The sequence below is a fragment of the Macaca fascicularis genome, chromosome 18 (assembly GCF_037993035.2).
Source record: "Macaca fascicularis isolate 582-1 chromosome 18, T2T-MFA8v1.1".
In the NCBI taxonomy this organism is placed as follows: domain Eukaryota; kingdom Metazoa; phylum Chordata; class Mammalia; order Primates; family Cercopithecidae; genus Macaca; species Macaca fascicularis.
In genome coordinates, this window is record NC_088392.1 from 57964716 (window position 1) to 57982389 (window position 17674).

General features: G+C 36.4%; 1 protein-coding gene across 9 annotated transcripts in view; it reads left to right on the top strand.

Annotated features, from left to right (window-relative positions):
- The window catches only part of TRAPPC8 (trafficking protein particle complex subunit 8), a 111023-nt gene that overhangs the window by 27231 nt on the left and 66118 nt on the right, over positions 1-17674 (top strand). For 5 of the 9 annotated variants that reach the window (XR_012427210.1, XR_012427211.1, XM_005586960.4 and 2 more), the window contains 6 exons: positions 2094-2187; positions 2849-3108; positions 3439-3554; positions 4245-4395; positions 11080-11180; positions 14191-14296. Coding sequence is in view for 6 of the 9 variants with exons in the window: in XM_005586960.4 (XP_005587017.3) it covers positions 2094-2187; positions 2849-3108; positions 3439-3554; positions 4245-4395; positions 11080-11180; positions 14191-14296 (828 nt within the window). In the remaining 3 variants the exon portion in view is untranslated. The remainder of the gene's footprint in view (positions 1-2093; positions 2188-2848; positions 3109-3438; positions 3555-4244; positions 4396-11079; positions 11181-14190; positions 14297-17674) is intronic. The other 4 variants (XR_012427212.1, XM_005586961.4, XM_005586963.4 and 1 more) reach the window with 1 other exon arrangement.

Consider the following 17674-nt stretch of genomic DNA (forward strand, 5'->3'; position numbering starts at 1 on the left):
TTTTTTTTTTTTTTGAGACAGGGTCTCACTCTGTCTCCCAGGCCTTGGCCTCCCAAAGTGCTGGGATTACAGATGTGAGCCACCATGCCAGCCTAGAAGAAATTCTTTTTTTTTTTTTGAGACAGCGTCTTACTCTGTTGCCCAGGCCAGAGTACAGTGGCACAATCTCGGCTCACTGCAACCTCTGCCTCCGGGATTCGAATGATTCTCATGCCTCAGCTTCCCGAGTAGCTGGGATTATAGGCACCCGCCACCACGCCTGGCTAATTTTTGTATTTTTAGTAGAGGTAGGATTCACCATGTTGTCCAGACTAGTCTCGAACTCCTGACCTCAAGTGATCCCTTGCCTTGGCCTCCCGAAGTGCTGTGGCTACAGGTATGAGCCACCATACCTGGCCAGAATTTTTTTTTGGAGATGGAGTCTCACTCTGTCGCCCAGGCTGGAATGCAGTGGCGAGATCTCAACTCACTGCACCCTCTACCTCCTGGGTTAAAGCGATTCATTTTTAGTGGGGACGGGGTTTCACCCTGTTGAGTAGGCTGGTCTTGAACTCCTGACCTCAAGTGATCTGCATGCCTTAGCCTCCCAAAGTGTTGTTATTACAGGCGTGAGCCACAACGCCTGGCCCAGAAATTCTTAAGTAAATGGAAAATATATTTATATTGTTCAATTAAACTGTATTATGCACTCTGTGTGTGACATTTAAAAATCAGTTATAAAGCTTATGTAATTTTCAATCTTCTAAGATAAGTATTGTTTAATCTGTCTATTTGCCTTATTTTTCTGTCTCATAAATGGAATCTTTAAATCTAGATGCAGTGCTATTCTGGTATTTTACTGACTTTAGAATTGATTATTGACGTTCTTTAAGATAATGCTGGGGAAAAGTCTCTGAGCAAAGAAGTACCAGTTGGATGTGAAGGAACTTTATTTTTAAAAATGGTCTTTTAGGGCCATTCTAAGAATAAGAACAGTACTGAAAAAAATTCACTTTAGAGTTCATTCACCTAAGGTTGTGAAGGGGAACATAAAGAAGATTGTCCAGTATGAGAACTTTTCACAGAAGGCAGAAATATCAGAAATCTATGCCTTAGAATCCTAGAGGCTCAAAGTTGGAGAATAGTTTGGAGGTTTTACATCCAATGCTTGATCTAATGCTTTAATTTTGTTTAAACTTGCGAATGACTACATCTGTTGACAGTACTCACTGTATTCTTATTAAGTGACCTATTTCAGGTCTGATCACCCAGAAATTCTCTTATTTTGCTTGAGGATCAACCATAAATTCTTGACCTTTGCTTGTACGCTTGATCCTTTGGGGGTGACTCTGTCAGTTTTCTGTTAAGACAACTTTCAAAATATAGAAGGATAATTCTCATGTCTTCTTTTGTATTTTTCCAGTCTAAATATGCCTAGTTTCTGCAACTCTTTCTCAAGGAGTGGCTTCAGACTTTTTTGTCCTGGTCACTTTCTTCTTAAGTTCCAGTTTATGTAAATTCCCTCAAAGCGTGACACTCAGAATAATATATCATATTTACTGGTCTTGTAGAGTTGTCTGGGTATTTCTAGTTCAAGTGTTTTTTTGTTAACTGAGAAACCAGTTTCTTTGCACAAATAAACATTGCATTAGATATTTTTCTAAAACACTTCAATATATTCAGAATTCACTCCAACCTGCTTAAACTGTGACCCAAAAAATTTCATACCTGTGCCTCTCTTCTTTCCCTGTCTGACTCTAGTAGTCCATCTCTCTTGCCATTATTCCTTACTTAAGATGCATAAGCATATGTATGTGCTTGTATGACACTCGTGTGTATACATATCATATATAAGTAGATATCCTGAGAGATAATTTGAATTAAGAAGAATTAGGATAGTAGCTTGAATGTGCAAGGGGATTTAAGAATATACTAGGTGTGAGTTGGAGTGATAGAATAAGATCTGTGGAAGAAGTTATGAATTTGGAGAAAGTGCTCACTGTAGCAAATAAATGAGGCCAACAGCAGAGTAACTACAGTTGTTGATGGATTTGATAGTATATTAAATATGATTAAGTATAACTGCTAATGCTTTTTAAATTTTATTTTGATAGGAATCATATGAAGATGGGCCTTGTACTATGACTTCAAATAAGAATTCTGATAATAACTTGCTTTCATTGGATGGATTAGATAACGAAGTCAAAGGTCTTAATATATTTTCTCTAAGTTTCTCTTTTGATTGAAAATATGCACTGTTGTCAGATCATGCTAACCTTTATAGATAAAAGATGGGGGAGATTTTCATAATACAGAAAGATATTGGGCAGGTTGGTTTTTCTTCTGAAGATTTTACTGAGCCACTTGAGTTTTGATTGTTTTTGACACTTAAAAATTTATTTTATATGAATAGTGTATAGATTTCTTTTAAAACATTTTGAAGCAAGGGAAGATGTGACGTACAGCATTAATTTTTTAAAAATTTACATGATTTTGAGAGCTTTATTTCTGATTTTAAATTATGGTTTTCATAATGATAACTAAAATTTTTTTTTGTTATATTTTTCTTATGGCTTAGTTGTGCCATTTAAAAGTCATTCTTTATAATATTTAAAATAAAGTATTTTTCTTCATTTCCTGGTGTATACGAATTTTCGAATTTCTAGTACAGGTACCAAAACAAATATTAACTCAAGCTCTTTAATTTTGGGGCTGCAGGATGTTACTGCTGTTTTATCTTACACATTTATGTATACAGAAAGAAAGGATTTTAACATTCTGCTTTTTTTTCCTTCTTCTTTAGCAGTATGATAGTATTATCACTATTTTCTGTTGCATTCTGAGAGTAAAAGATGTATCTCTTTTTCAGTAGATGGCTTACCAAATAACTTTAGAGCTCACCCACTTCAGTTGGACCAATCCAGTGACCCTTCTAACAGTATTGATGGCCCAGATCATGTAAGATCTGCTTCATCGTTACATGAAACAAAGAAAGGAAATATTGGAATAATTCATGGTGCATGTTTAACACTTACTGATCATGATAGAATTCGACAGTTTATACAAGAGTTCACATTTCGGGGCCTTTTGCCACATATAGAGAAAACAATTAGGCAATTAAACGATCAGGTAAGGTTTCATTTTTTGGATTAGTATTTTTAAAATTTAAGTAAATAGTAAATTTAAGAATAAATAAATGTATTTGAAGTTTTGTTTTCGTTTTAAGATAGGCCAATATTAAGACTTCTCAAAATTACTTCATTGTGGTGAAATTCTGTTCAACTGTGGAAGAGGCTGATTCATTTTCACTAGGATTTTGCCAGCATATTAGACAGTTTTCTTTAAATCAGTTTTGTTAAAATGAACATTTGCTATTAAAGCTTTTTAGTTAAAATTTTTTTTATGTAAAAGAAAAATACTAAATTATATTTGTCAACATATTTAATCTCTTTTTTAAAGCTAATATCAAGAAAAGGTTTGAGTCGATCTCTATTTTCTGCAACTAAAAAATGGTTTAGTGGCAGTAAAGTTCCAGAAAAGAGCATTAATGAGCTGAAAAATACATCTGGCTTGCTGTGAGTAAAGTGTTGTTTTTGTTTTTCCTCTCTTTACCTCTGACTAGTATTTGATTGTATGATATCCTGCAGAAGATAACTATCTCTTTGATTTCTTAGTTTCTTATTGGTGAAAATTCAGGTAGATAAGAAGAGTGACTCTTAAGTAAATCATATTAATTTTTTAAAAACTAAGTACTTGGACATCTAAAAACAAATGGGAAGGTCACTTTACTTTTGGTCTGTTTCATTATTTGTAAAACAATGAAGTTAGACTAGTTATCATTAGTAACTGTTCTATATCTAAAATGTAATGACTTGATGATTCTAAGACAAGGGACACATTTAATAAATTTTGCTTTACACAAAAAACCATTTTAAGGGAAAAATATAATTAATACATTTTGGATTTTAATCTTTCTCCTGGTTGTATATAAATGTGAGTTACTTGGAATTAACCATTTACTTCATTATTCGACCATGGAGAAAATGTTTGCCTGCCTTTGAGACATTCTCAGGGCTATAAATAATAAAACAAGGAACTTTCTGTTTCCAGATATTTTTGAGAACTGACACTCTTGTTGGAGGTAGAATTTCTTTAAAATAGCATTAGTTTTTCTCATGTTCTAGAAGAACATGGCAGCTTGTTAGTATATTTTATAGTGGTTTAGGGGGTAATAAATTATGCATTATTTTCTTTTGTATTTACAGGTATCCCCCAGAAGCACCAGAACTTCAAATCAGGAAAATGGCTGACTTATGTTTTTTGGTGCAGCATTATGATTTGGCTTATAGTTGCTATCATACTGCAAAGAAAGATTTTCTTAATGATCAAGCAATGCTTTATGCAGCTGGTGCCTTGGTTGGTATTCTGTGGTATTATAATTCCTTAATTCTGCTACCATAAATGCTTTAGAAATTTCTCTTGGTGGCAAACAGAATCCTTAGGGATAAAGTTGTACTCCAAGAACACATAGTGCTTTATAGATTGTGAATTCCTTAATGCTGAATTGATGGATTTCCCTCAGACTAGTTCATTAGCTGGGTATGGTGGCACTTTCCTGTAGTCCCAGCTACTTGGGAGGCTGAGGCAGTAGAATTGCTTGAGCCCAAGAGTTTGAGACCAGCCTGAGCAACATAGTAAGATTGCATCTTTAAAAATAAATTGAAAAAACTTGTTTCTTAAAAACAAAACCCAAAAAACTAGGTAATTAAAAGATGGTCATATATCAGGGTTTCTTTCTTAATTAGTACTTTCTAACTTTTTCATCAGCTTTCAGAATTGAATTTCATTTTCTTTTTTTTTTTTTTTTTTTTTTTTGAGACGGAGTCTCGCTCTGTCACCCAGGCTGGAGTGCAGTGGCCGGATCTCAGCTCACTGCAAGCTCCGCCTCCCGGGTTCACGCCATTCTCCTGCCTCAGCCTCCCGAGTAGCTGGGACTACAGGCGCCCGCCACCTCGCCCGGCTAGTTTTTTGTATTTTTTAGTAGAGACGGGGTTTCACCGTGTTAACCAGGATGGTCTCGATCTCCCGACCTCGTGATCCGCCCGTCTCGGCCTCCCAAAGTGCTGGGATTACAGGCTTGAGCCACTGCGCCCGGCTGAATTTCATTTTCTAATATATTCAAAATACAAAAATTTTTTTAGAAGTTTTTTTAAACCATGACATTTTTAAGTTGCTTGATGTATGACTTCATTATTAGTCAAGAACATGTACTTTAGGTGTGAGACACTCTCTCATCTTAGGCAAGTTATTGAATGTCTCTAAGCCACAGTTTTCTCACCTGTAAAATATGTGAATCCTAATGGTATAGGATCAGATAAGGTATAAGGCATGCACTTAGCATAATGCCTTATATGTAATAACCTGTCAATAAGTATTGGTGGTGTTAGGTTTGTAATTGATTACAAAGCCAGGTATTTCAGAAGAATTTTCTATACTTGTTGCCTAAAACCTTTTAATGTTTTTGAAAAGTTACCACAAATATATGTGTTATCTGCTTTATGTGTTCAGAAAAGAGTAAAATTAGCACTGTTAGTTTCTATTTAATCTTTTAAAAAACGTAAGCTTATAAACAAAAGTGAAGAAAAAAATGTGTAAGAATAATTCATTGGTAATTGTGTAGATACTTTTTTTTAACTAGAAAATATTCACAAGTTGACAGATACTTATTTAATTAACTGGCATTTGTTTTGCATTTATTTTAATACTGTGCATATATAAAATTAGTAACTTAAAAATGGAAGCCAGAATAGCAAAATTATATTACTGTTGCTTTTTGGTTCTCTAATTTTTTTAATGAAAAAAGTCAGCCCACTTTTTTTTTTTTTTTCTGGAGACAGAATTTTGGCTCACTGCAACCTCCACCTCCAGGATTCAAGCGATTCTTGTGCTTAAGTCTCCTGAGGAGCTGGGATTATAGGCACACCCCACCATGCCCGGCTAATTATTTTTGTGTGTGTGTGTTTTTAGTATAGACGGGGTTTCGCTGTGTTGCCCAGGCTGGTCTCGAATTCCTGACCTCAGGCAATGTACTGTGCCTGGCCAACCCAGTTTTTAAAAACCTTTCATAGAAATGGAAAATATGCTATGTTCATGAGAAGCGTTTGAAAACACAAGTGAATCTTCCTTGGCTAAATATTCTCTGATTGCTCATTATAGTCATCATAGGAAATCACAAATACTTCATGTTATTATTAATACCTTATAACCTAGGTATGCATTTGTAATGACAAAATTTTATTTAATGTATCTGCAAGTAGAATGTTTGATAAAAACTACATTTAAGCCATTCAACTGGAAGTATTAGTAGCTGTTTGAGAGAAAATAATATAGCACTGGAAAATAAAGGCATATTTGCTCTTACATATTTGTGCACCTGAAAATCATTGTAGCCTTTAAAAGCTACCCTAAAAATAATAGGCTTCTGAGAAAAGTTGGGATACTCTTCTTCAAACATATTCATCTTTGTAAACAGAGCACAAACAAAAACTTTAAACGGTACCTTGGAAGATTACCTAAATAATCTAGATAGGCAGCTTAGCATGGCTGAGGATACCTCAGGGAATATAAAAAATAAATTTTTTATAGGGATGGGGGTGAGCAAGAAGAGTTCCTAACCAGGGGAGCTGCCATGAAGCCGATCATAGAAGAAAGTACAGCCTGCCCTGAGCCCAGAGCTGTGAAAGGCTGGTAGTGTGCTTCTCTGGAGACAGAGTCCATACGCACCAAAGTGTAGGCATTCGTTTTTAGCAGCTTGAAAGAGAGCCTTTCTGTGCAGCAGCTGAGCTCAGGGCTTTTTCCTTTCGTTCTGAAGGATATAAGTTTATAATACTGCTATTTTTCATTCCCTTGCCTAAGAAAAATTATGTATGAATAAATAAAAATTTAATTTGAACTGATACCACTTCCCTTGCCATTCACATGTTAACTAATTGAAAAGATGAAAATGTGTTGTAGTAGAATAGACTAGATCGTATGCCTTTTTAGATGAAAATTGTAGAAGATATGTAGTCATTGTAACTACAAAGGCAAAATAAATATCACAGCAAAACCAGTAATAGGAATTCTTGAAGACTTTTTTTATTTTTTTGAGACGGAGTCTCACTCTGTTGCCCAGTCTGGAGTGCGGTGGCCTGATCTCAGCTCTCTGCATCCTCCACCTCCTGTGTTCAAGTGAGCCTCCTGCCTCAGCCTCCCAAGTGGCTGGGATTACAAGCATGTGCCACCACACCCAGCTAATTTTTGTATTTGTAGTAGAGATGGGGTTTCACCAAGTTCGCCAGACTGATCTCGAACTCCTGACCTCAAGGGATCTGCCTGTCTCGGCCTCCCAAAGTGCTAGGATTACAGGCGTGATCCACTGGACCCGGCCAAGAAAGCATGTTTTAGAGCTGTACGATATTTTGTCACATGGATATTATGTATTTTTATTTAGCTCCTTCAATGAATTTTAGAGCAGATACTGCTGAGTGCTGAGGATGCAGAGGCATTCTGAAATAGATATGGTTCATATTGTCATTCAGGGAACTATCAGGTTAAAGGTTTTAATCATATTTCAGTTCCCAAATCATTATTTGTTTTTTCTTCTATTTTAAAAAATGTGGGCCGGGCGCGGTGGCTCAAGCCTGTAATCCCAGCACTTTGGGAGGCCGAGACGGGCGGATCATGAGGTCAGGAGATCGAGACCATCCTGGCTAACAAGGTGAAACCCCGTCTCTACTAAAAATACAAAAAATTAGCCGGGCGTGGTGGCAGGCGCCTGTAGTCCCAGCTACTTGGGAGGCTGAGGCAGGAGAATGGCGTGAACCCGGGAGCTGGAGCTTGCAGTGAGCTGAGATCCGGCCACTGCACTCCAGCCTGGGCCACAGACCAGACTCGGTCTCAAAAAAATTAAAAAAAAAATGTGGCAGAGAAGTACGTTTGTTTGTCTTAAAAGTGAATTATGGCTTTCCCGTCCTGCTATTCTCCTGTCTCAGCCTCCCGAGTAGCTGGCATTACAGGCATGCACCACTACACCTGGCTAATTTTGTATTTTTAGTAGAGACAGGGTTTCTCCATGTTGGTCAGGCTGGTCTCGAACTCCAGACTTCAGGTGATCTGCCTGCCTCAGTCTTTCTCAAAGTGTCGGGATTACAGGCGTGAGCCATTTTCATTAAAACTTAGGTGATTTTTTTTTTTTGGAGGCAAGTCTTGCTCTGTTGCCCACGCTGGAGTACAGTGGTGTGATCACAGCTTATGTAGCCTCAACCTCCTGGGCTCAACTGATCCTCCCACCTCAGCCCCTCACAGTAGCTGGGACTACAGGCGTGCACCACCACGTCTGGCTAATTTTTGTATTTTTTGTAGAGATGGCATTTTGCCATGTTGCCCAGGATTGTTTTGAACTCCTGAGCTCAAGCATTCTCCCTGCCTTGGCCTTCCAACGTGCTGGGGTTACAAGCGTGTGGCACCGTGCTAAATCTTCATTTCTAAATCCTTTGACCACCATTGTATATTATTTGAATTATTAACTAAAGTCCTAGGCATTGCCAATAGAATGAGGTTTTTTTGTTTGTTTGTTTGATCTAGATCTCAGTATGTTGCCCAGGCTGGTCTTGAATTCCTGGGCTGAAGCAATCCTCCTGCCTCAGCCTGCCAAAGTGCTGGGATTACATGTGTGAGCCACTGAACCCATCCAGAATGAAGTTTTAAAATGAAATATGACCTAGGAAATTGACAGTAATAATAGGTTTAAGAAAAATGGTCTTTGCACCATCTATATGATAGTGGATATAAACTAGAGTTTGTAATTGGCAGAATATATTGATAAGGCAAGCTGTTGTGAGCTCTGATTTTATATTGTTACCAATAAATTGGAAAGAGATGTACTTTATTTTTTCTCTTTGTGATCCATCATTGGTCTGTTCTCTACTTATTGAAGGTTAGGGAAGAACAGGGAGGAGGGTGTTAGTAGAAATCTTAAACTAGGCTAATTTGATAGTATATATACACCATAGTTTTTTTTGAAAATCTCATTTAAATATTGAATGGAAGACTTCGGATATTGACTAGAGAATTTTAAGATTGAAAGCTTATATAAATGTATTACTTATATTACTATAGTAGATAATTCTTTTGAAAGTACAACACTAAATCACTCTTGTCATAGCCTCTGCTCCTTTTCCACTAGCAAATATTTGGAAATTCATTCTTGGAGCATTTTGGGTCAAAGCTTCTCTCTGGGTGGAAAATTGTTTCCACTTCCAGTGTCACAGGGAAAACACACACACACACACACACACACACACACACACACTCAAAAAGCAGGACACTGGAGAGGAATAGGGGCTATTTTCAAACAGAAAACCCAGCAAACAGGTTAGAGGAGCGCAGTCCCAACTGCAAAGTGGAGACTGACTCCCCCATCTCCAGTGGCAACCTAACATGCTGGTTATGTTGGGCCTGGCCAACCTTTTTTCCCTTTTGTGTCTATAACAAATGATACCACAACCATAACTGTGTTATATCTCAGCATATCAGAGGCCCATGGAGTAAAAATAAACGAAAAGACCTTTCAAGCTAGTTTGGAAAAATAGATGATTTAGATAAACTGACACTTCAACCTCCCACTTAAAGCTGTTAGGCAGCTATCTGGGAAAACACTGCGGGTAAGATGCTGCTTAACAGAAATAACCTCTTGCTCTGACCAGCATAGGGTCAGCATATTTTTTGTTGTTGTTGTTGTTTGTTTTTTGAGACCAAATCTTACTCTGTCACCCAGGCCAGTGTGCAGTGGCACTATCTCGGCTCAATACAACCTCTGCTTCCCAGGTTCAAGCGATTCTCCTGCCTCAGCCTCCCGAGTAGCTGGGATTACAGGTGCCTGCCACCACTCCTGGCTGTTGAGGGTGTTCAGGAATTTTTGTATTTTTATTAGAGACAGTGTTTCACCATGTTGGCCAGGCTGGTCTCAAACTCCTGACGTCAAGTGATGCATCCACCTCAGCCTCCCAAAGTGCTGGGATCATAGGCGTGCGTCACTGCACCTGGCCAGTTTAGCATATTTTTGATGGGAAGAGATAACTGTCAAATACTACAATGATAAACAGGGGAAACATAAGTAGCTCTAGAAAACAGAAGATTAAAAAATCTGGACAAAATAAAGAAAAGTGATAGACAACACACCTAACCACTAGGCCTGACATAGCATTCACTCATAAGCACATTGTGTATACATGCACTCACTCACACTGCTACACACAACATTCAGGTAGACACCCAAAGGAGGACAAATCCAAATGTCTGCTCTCTTTGGAATTTCCATGGCAAATCTGAGTCTAGGCAAAAGTAAAGACCTCCCTGGGGTCTAAACAATCTTAGGAAGCAGTCTTTGCTCCGCATGTAGCCAGTGGTGCCCTTATATTTGCCTGAGCCTTTTGTAATTGTCTGAACACCAGAATTCATTCTTTATATTCCTGCAGTTTAACTGCTAAATCTTATCCAATCTAACTTTGCCTGTAATGGAAGCATCTCCCTTTTGGTCTCTGTATTCCTCATGTTCTTTCAGGAAAAACACATCCCCAGACAGTGGTCATTAGAGGGTGTTCAGGAGTTGGAAAGTGTAGGAAGAGAGTAATATAAATACTATAAGGAAATGCCTGTTACTGTAATGATTTCTCTGAGACCAGGTGGCTAAGGAGCCCATAGTCTTTAAGGATATGTTTTAGAGGCCTTAACTGAAGGTACTGCAGTCTTGCTCACAAGAGCTAAGACATTACTACGTGGAGGTTTCTATAGGACTCTTACTCATTACTTATTTGAATTCTAGGTACTCTTTTGATCTCTCTGACTTCAGTCTTTCCAGAGTCAGATCACCCATCTTCTCTGATGAGTGACTGGGCTGTAAATGTGTTTTTCAAATCTGCGTTAGGCTATAAAGTTTATACATGTGTATCCAGTTAAAAAAAAAAAAAAAAGCAAATTTCATGCTAACGTTTAGTTTCCTATCTAAACTGTAAGACTGTTTCTTCTTTTGAAATATGTAAACTATATCTTTTATTTTAGGAAATGGCAGCAGTGTCCGCTTTTCTTCAACCAGGAGCACCTAGGCCATATCCTGCTCATTACATGGATACAGCAATTCAGACATACAGGGATATCTGCAAGTAGGTGACTATATAAGATTTATATTGTATCCAGTTAGAGATCAGTTTGTTCTTTTTTTTTTTTTTCCCCCATTCCTAAACTCCCAAATCAAGTTAATAGAGACAAGTTGAGGTAATTTTTAAAAAATTAATGTTTTATTATACCTTTTTCTTTTCTATTTTGTTTGGACTGGCAGGTAGGAATGTGTTATGTAGAGATTATATGTTACATTGAAGGTAATTTGTATTGTGGGGACATTTCTAACTTTAAACTGCTGTCAAGTTAGGAATTAGTCATTTTGCATTTTCTTTGTTAAATAGGCAAAAAAAAAAATAGTTAAACAATATTGTATTCATAGTGCTTTCTGTTGAACCCTGTAAGAGTGAGAACTCACCACCTATAAGGAGACTATGAACTGGTGCCCAGTGGTCAGGGGAGATTTCATGGGATATTTGATGGGTAGACCTTGAAAGAAAAGTGGTTAGGACTTGATAACTGTGAAGATGTATCAGGAATTGTGATTGGCAGGCATAATGTTTTAGATGTGCATTATTGGCTAAAGAGAAGAAAGCCCTGGCTAGGTTGGAAGGTTTCTGTATAGGGAAAGTACTGGATGATAAATTTGGAAAGGAGATTTGAGATAAATCTGTGTGAGGAACCTTTACTGTCGTGTATTATTTTTATTTTTGGTTATTTATTTTTTTTTTTGAGACAGAGTCTTGCTCTGTCGCCCAGGCTGGAGTGCAGTGGCTGCGATCTTGGCTCACTGTAACCTCTGCCTCCTGGGTTCGAGTGATTTTCCTGCCTCAGCCTTTGGAGTAGCTGGGTTTACAGGAGTGCGCCACCATGCCTGGCTACAGTAGAGACAGGGTTTCACCATGTTTGCCAGGCTGGTCTCGAACGCTTGACCTCAAGAGATCCACCCACCTCAGCCTCCCAAAGTGCTGGGATTACAGGCATGAGCCGCCATGCCTAGCCCATGTTTTTTATTTTTTATTTACTTATTTATTTTTTTGAGACGGAGTCTCGTACTCTCGCGCAGCTGGAGTGCAATGGTGTGATCTCAGCTCATTGCTACCACCACCTCCTGGGTTCAAGTGATTCTCCTGCCTCAGCCTCCCAAGTAGCTGGAATTATAGGCATCTGCCACCATGCCCAGCTAATTTTTTGTATTTTTAGTAGAGACGGTGTTTCACTATTTTTTCGGCCAGGCTGATGTCGAATTCCTGACCTCATGATCTGCCCGCGTTGGCCTCCCAAAGTGCTGGGATTACAGGCATGAGCCACCGCACCACACTCATGTATTATTTTTATTAAGCTGCAGTGAAGACTTACGTAGTAGTAAATGGAAAATTACCAAATATTTGAGTAGGGACTTAACATAATAGAAGTTACTTTTTGGAAAAATTAATCCGACTTTTCTGTTGTTTCAGAATAGATGCATTGGAAGACAGATATAGAGGCAGTTTTGATCCCTATAATGTTGAAGTAAAAGTAGTCATCGTAATGGTAACATGGTTAGAACAGAACAGCATCATTAATAAGATAATAATAAACATTTTTTGAGTGTTCAGCATTTGCCATCATGCCGAAGAAATTTATATGCACATTTAGTCTTAACAACAAACCTCTGAAATCGTGCATGTTATTATTATCCTTATTTTACAGATGAAGAAACTGAAGTAATTGACTATATGGGATAAATCGTTTAGGAATCAAACATAAGTGTTAAGATTTAAGGGAATTTATAAAATTTACTGAAGAAAAATCTTTAAGAACTGAACCTGTTAAATAAGTAGTTGATAGTATATAGGAGTTAGTCTTTTGTGTTCATCAAAACAATCTTAGGTATTCATAAATACCTGACCTCCAAGGAAGAAAGGTGTGATTTGTAGAAAGTTTATGACAAGTCAGTATAATAATTTTTGAATTTTTGAAAGGAGTAAATTGTGTTTCTAAAATAAATACTATTCATTGTTTAGAATGGACTTCCAAAGTAAGTTCAAGTTAGCAAACTTTGGTTATATTAATAATTTTAAAGCCAAGTGATATTTTGATTCTATAAGGATTAGAAAGTAAAAAGAAAAACTTTTGCTGCTGTTTGCCAGCAATAGGATTCCATCTTGTAATTTCATAGTAAGAATGTTTTCATTTGTTTTTATTCTTTTCTAAAATGGATAATCTAATTCTAGATTACTGATATAGTAGTACACAAAATCAACTGATTGTATTTTTACAAAAAAAACTAAAATTGGATCAGGAATCAATCAGACAACACTGGCTCTATGCCATCTCTAGCAGAAACATCTTAATGGTACTACCAGGGGGAAAATACCTAAGTATTCCTCAAAGTAGCCAGCAAAATGAAACACAATCAGAATTTGCATAAGGAAAGAGAAAGAAATACGTGTGACATGTTTATATTTTTCTGTTCAAAGCAGACTTTGTTAAATATGTTATGGAACCAGTTCTAGCTTTTTTGCATACAGGAGATGGGACTTTGCATTATATTCTTACTGCCAAATTACATGATAATGAGAAGTTTTGATGAGTTATGAGAAGTTTTTGAAGATTTTTTAAGAAAGCCTTTTTGGTAGGTGCCAAACAAGGACATAGACTTCTTTTCTGCTTTTTATAGTCAGCCCTGTGTGTCTGCAGATTCGACCAACCACAGATTAAAAATATTTGGGAAAACCCAACAATAAATAATAATATAAAAATTAAAAATACAAATGAAAAATAAAGTATGACAATGATTTACATAGTATTTACATTATAGTAGGTATTATAAGTAATGTAGAGATTATTTAAATTACACAAGAAGATGTGTATGGGTTAATATGCAAATACTATGCAATTTTATATAAGGAACTGGATAAACCTTGGATTTTAGTATCCTGGAGGGTCCTGGAACCAATTCCCTGCAACTGTCCTCTAAAATTGTAATTGGAATCTTTTGCTGAACACATTTACTTTGATGTGCTAAGGTATTATTGTGCTGATTTTATTTTCTTGTCCTTTTTTCTACAGGAATATGGTGTTGGCAGAAAGATGTGTGTTGCTTAGTGCTGAACTTTTAAAAAGCCAAAGCAAATATTCAGAGGCTGCAGCTCTCCTAATACGGTTGACCAGTGAGGTACTGAAACTGTGTAGTATTTCCTTTAATTAGCGTTGTTCATTTTTTAAAAAGACGTATCTTCTTTCTTGAAAGGGTTTACAAAACATAAAATTAGCCAGGGAAGTCACTCTTTGGGAATTTACAACATGGCTATTTTAGTTTTTTGTTGAGTTAATTTTAAATGTAATTTTTTATAAATTAAATTTACATATTTTAAGGCTACATTTCATTATTAACTACAGACGTGTATTGAGCATACATACTCTGTGACTTATTAGGTTTTTGTCCTTTGAATAAGAATATTTAAAACAATGTGCATGTGCGTTGTTCCTAATATAAAATGATATTTTATTTTTTATTTTTCATATTTTGTTATCTGAGTCTGCTAGGGAAATAAAGCTGATTTTAAAAGACTAATCACTAAGGAGTTTTTAATTTTACTTTCAACTAGCATGAACTTTTTAAGAAAATCATCTTAAACATTTAAAAAACCTATATTGTGAATATTTTAAAAGAGAAGAAAGTAATTCATTTATAGTTGTTGAAGATTTTACAACAAACATTATTGAGTTGCATTGACTACAGGCTTGTAAAGAATGGTAGTAATTCCTTTATAAGTATTGTTAATAACGTGTTTTTTAGATGACTACTGAAGAATGAAGGAACGAAATCAAACATCTCCTTTGTTTGCTCCTTAAATGTTAAATATCCTAGGATTTTAGTCCTTGGACCACTGCACTTTTTAACTCTTTACGTTTTGGGGATGATCTTGTCCACAGCCATGCTTTCCACTTTCAAATCTGTCTTTAACCCTGAGCTTTCTTTGAGCTTTAGATTTGTATGGCCAACTGTCTTTAAGGTTTATCTACTTGCGGCCAGGCGTGATGGCTCACGCCTGTAATCCTAGCACTCTGGGAGGCTGAAGCGGGCGGATCACCTGAGGTCAGGAGTTTGAGACCAGCCTGGCCAACATAATGTAATCCTATCTACTAAAAATACAAAAATTAGCTGGGCGTGGTGGTGCACACCTGTAATCTCAGCTACTCAGGAGGCTGAGGCAGGAGAATTGCTTGAACACAAGGTGGGGGTTGCAGTGAGCTGAGATCGCGCCACTGCACTCCAGCCTGGGCGACAGAGCGAGAGCAGCAACAAAGATTTATCTACTTCGTGTTTCGAAGGCATCTTAAATTAACGTATAAATAAACCCATAAAATTTTTTACCTGATATATCATGATCTTCAGTTATGTTATCACTAACAAGCCCTTTATTTGCTCAAGGCAGAAATGGCTTGAGATATTCCTGTATTCTCCTATCCTGTCTGTAATCCAATGTAGAATGGAGGTGGGGGTGGGAGTAATTTTTGTTTTCAAGCTCTCAAACATTATTTATTTAATTAAAATAATTTTAATCTTTAAAAATATATTTTCTTTTTGTATCTCCATATAGTTTACTTATCTCTTTCTTTTGTTGGTTTTTTTAAAACTTCTCCTACTGTACTAGTTCTCATTCTTAATATTTTTTATTTGGGACTGTGGCCTTTTCCCTCTTGCTTTGTCTAGTTTACTAGTCATGATATCAGTTGTGTACTTCAGATAGTCTTGCCTAGTACACCTGTTTGTCCTGAGTGTCTCTGTTCTGCTCTCTCATATAATGCTGTAAAACCTGACTTACCATATTATATTATATTGGAAATTATGTTTAAGCTTCTTAAGCTGTTAGCTTCTTGAGGTCAGGGAACCGTGTTGCCTTCTGTTTTTATTCCTGTTGCCTAACACTTGCCTTGGCACGTGGATTAGATGCTCTACAAGTGTTTGTTGGAACTGAACCATTAATTCTTCTACAAAAGTTTCTGTAAGATCTAACTAGTTAGGTTAAGAAGTGATATTTAAAATGTTTAATAATTGTTATTGCATGGCCACTGACTAATAAATATGAACAGGTAACAAACTATTTGTAGAGCTGAATATAGGCTTTTGAGTATTCTGATGTTCTCTATTATAATAAATAATCTTAACTTGGATTTGAATGTGTTGCTGTGTTTTTCAACCTAAGGATTATCAGTGAATGTAAAAAGAATTTATGGTTCAGGAGCTTGAATAAAATTCCTTTTTTTCTTCCTTGCTTAAATGCTTTTAATTGCCATTCTATCCACATATGTGAATAAAATTTCTTCAGAGCAAATTCTCCTGTCTGCATTATAACAGTGTTATTTTTTGTCATTTTTCTCTTCTTTCCAACTCTTTGTTTTCACTTTCTCAAATCTGGATGATTTGTTTTATCATGAAAGTCTAGAAAATGTATCATTGTTATTTACTGCCATATGGTGGGGAGAGGGGGCAGGTGGTGGTGCATGTACCCAGAAATTGTGATTCTCAGTGGCCTTTTCTGCAATACCTGTCATAAATTTCTTTGGGGTAACTTGAAACTAATGATTGTTGGGCATAATGTTTATAAATTATGTTAAATCTTTACCAACAATTTACATTTATTGTATGTATTTTGTTAACTAGAAAGGCTGTATAATATCAAGAGGGGCACACTGGTTTTGAAGCTGGAGAACTGAGTTACATACTCTTGACATGCCTGAACTTGTGTTCCCTAGATTTTTGCTAATACCGTCATAGGGAAAGATAATTAATGAGGCCTGGGCAAGAGGAGGAGCTGTGCTTTGACTTTATGTACTGCAAATTTTTGGGCAAGTGGATCTTATTTTTTGTTTTATGCCCTGGGATTCTCAGAATGGCAGAGCAAACCCAGTTTAATGATAAAACATGCCACATTTATCACCATATAGGATATATATGAATTTGGTGCTTAAGACATACCTGCTTGTATCTGTTTCTGTATTGAACACTTATTCTGGTCTTACAACCCATTTTTTCTGTTACTATATTTAAATATGAAAAATCAGTTTCTAGGGATGCTAATATCAGTTTTTGTAAGTTTCTTCAGCTTGGGAGTAACTGGTCTTATGGGAAATTTATCAGCTGAAAGCACTTTTCTTTCCTGTTAACTTCATGGTTATGCAGAGATGAAATCTTAAAAGCTTAGAGCCGTCTTTTTTGTTTGATGTTTGATTCAGTTAGTTAGCTACAACTGGTGGCTTTATCAACTGTGTTTTTATTGAAGTGTTTATTGAGGCCTCTACCTCAGATGAATTTTTTTTTTTTCTGTACATAACCCTCATATTTTAAGTTATTGTTGTCTTTTTATCTTTTGTTAAAATTATCTCTTGGTTGTGGACAGAATTTTCATAGGCCGGAGTTCTTAATGAAATGCTATCAACAGGTTTTTTTTTTTTTTTTTAGTTTCTTACGGAACATATATAAAACTTGTTATTTGATAGTATGAAATACACCACTATATTAAAATTTTATCTTTCAATTCATTTAAAG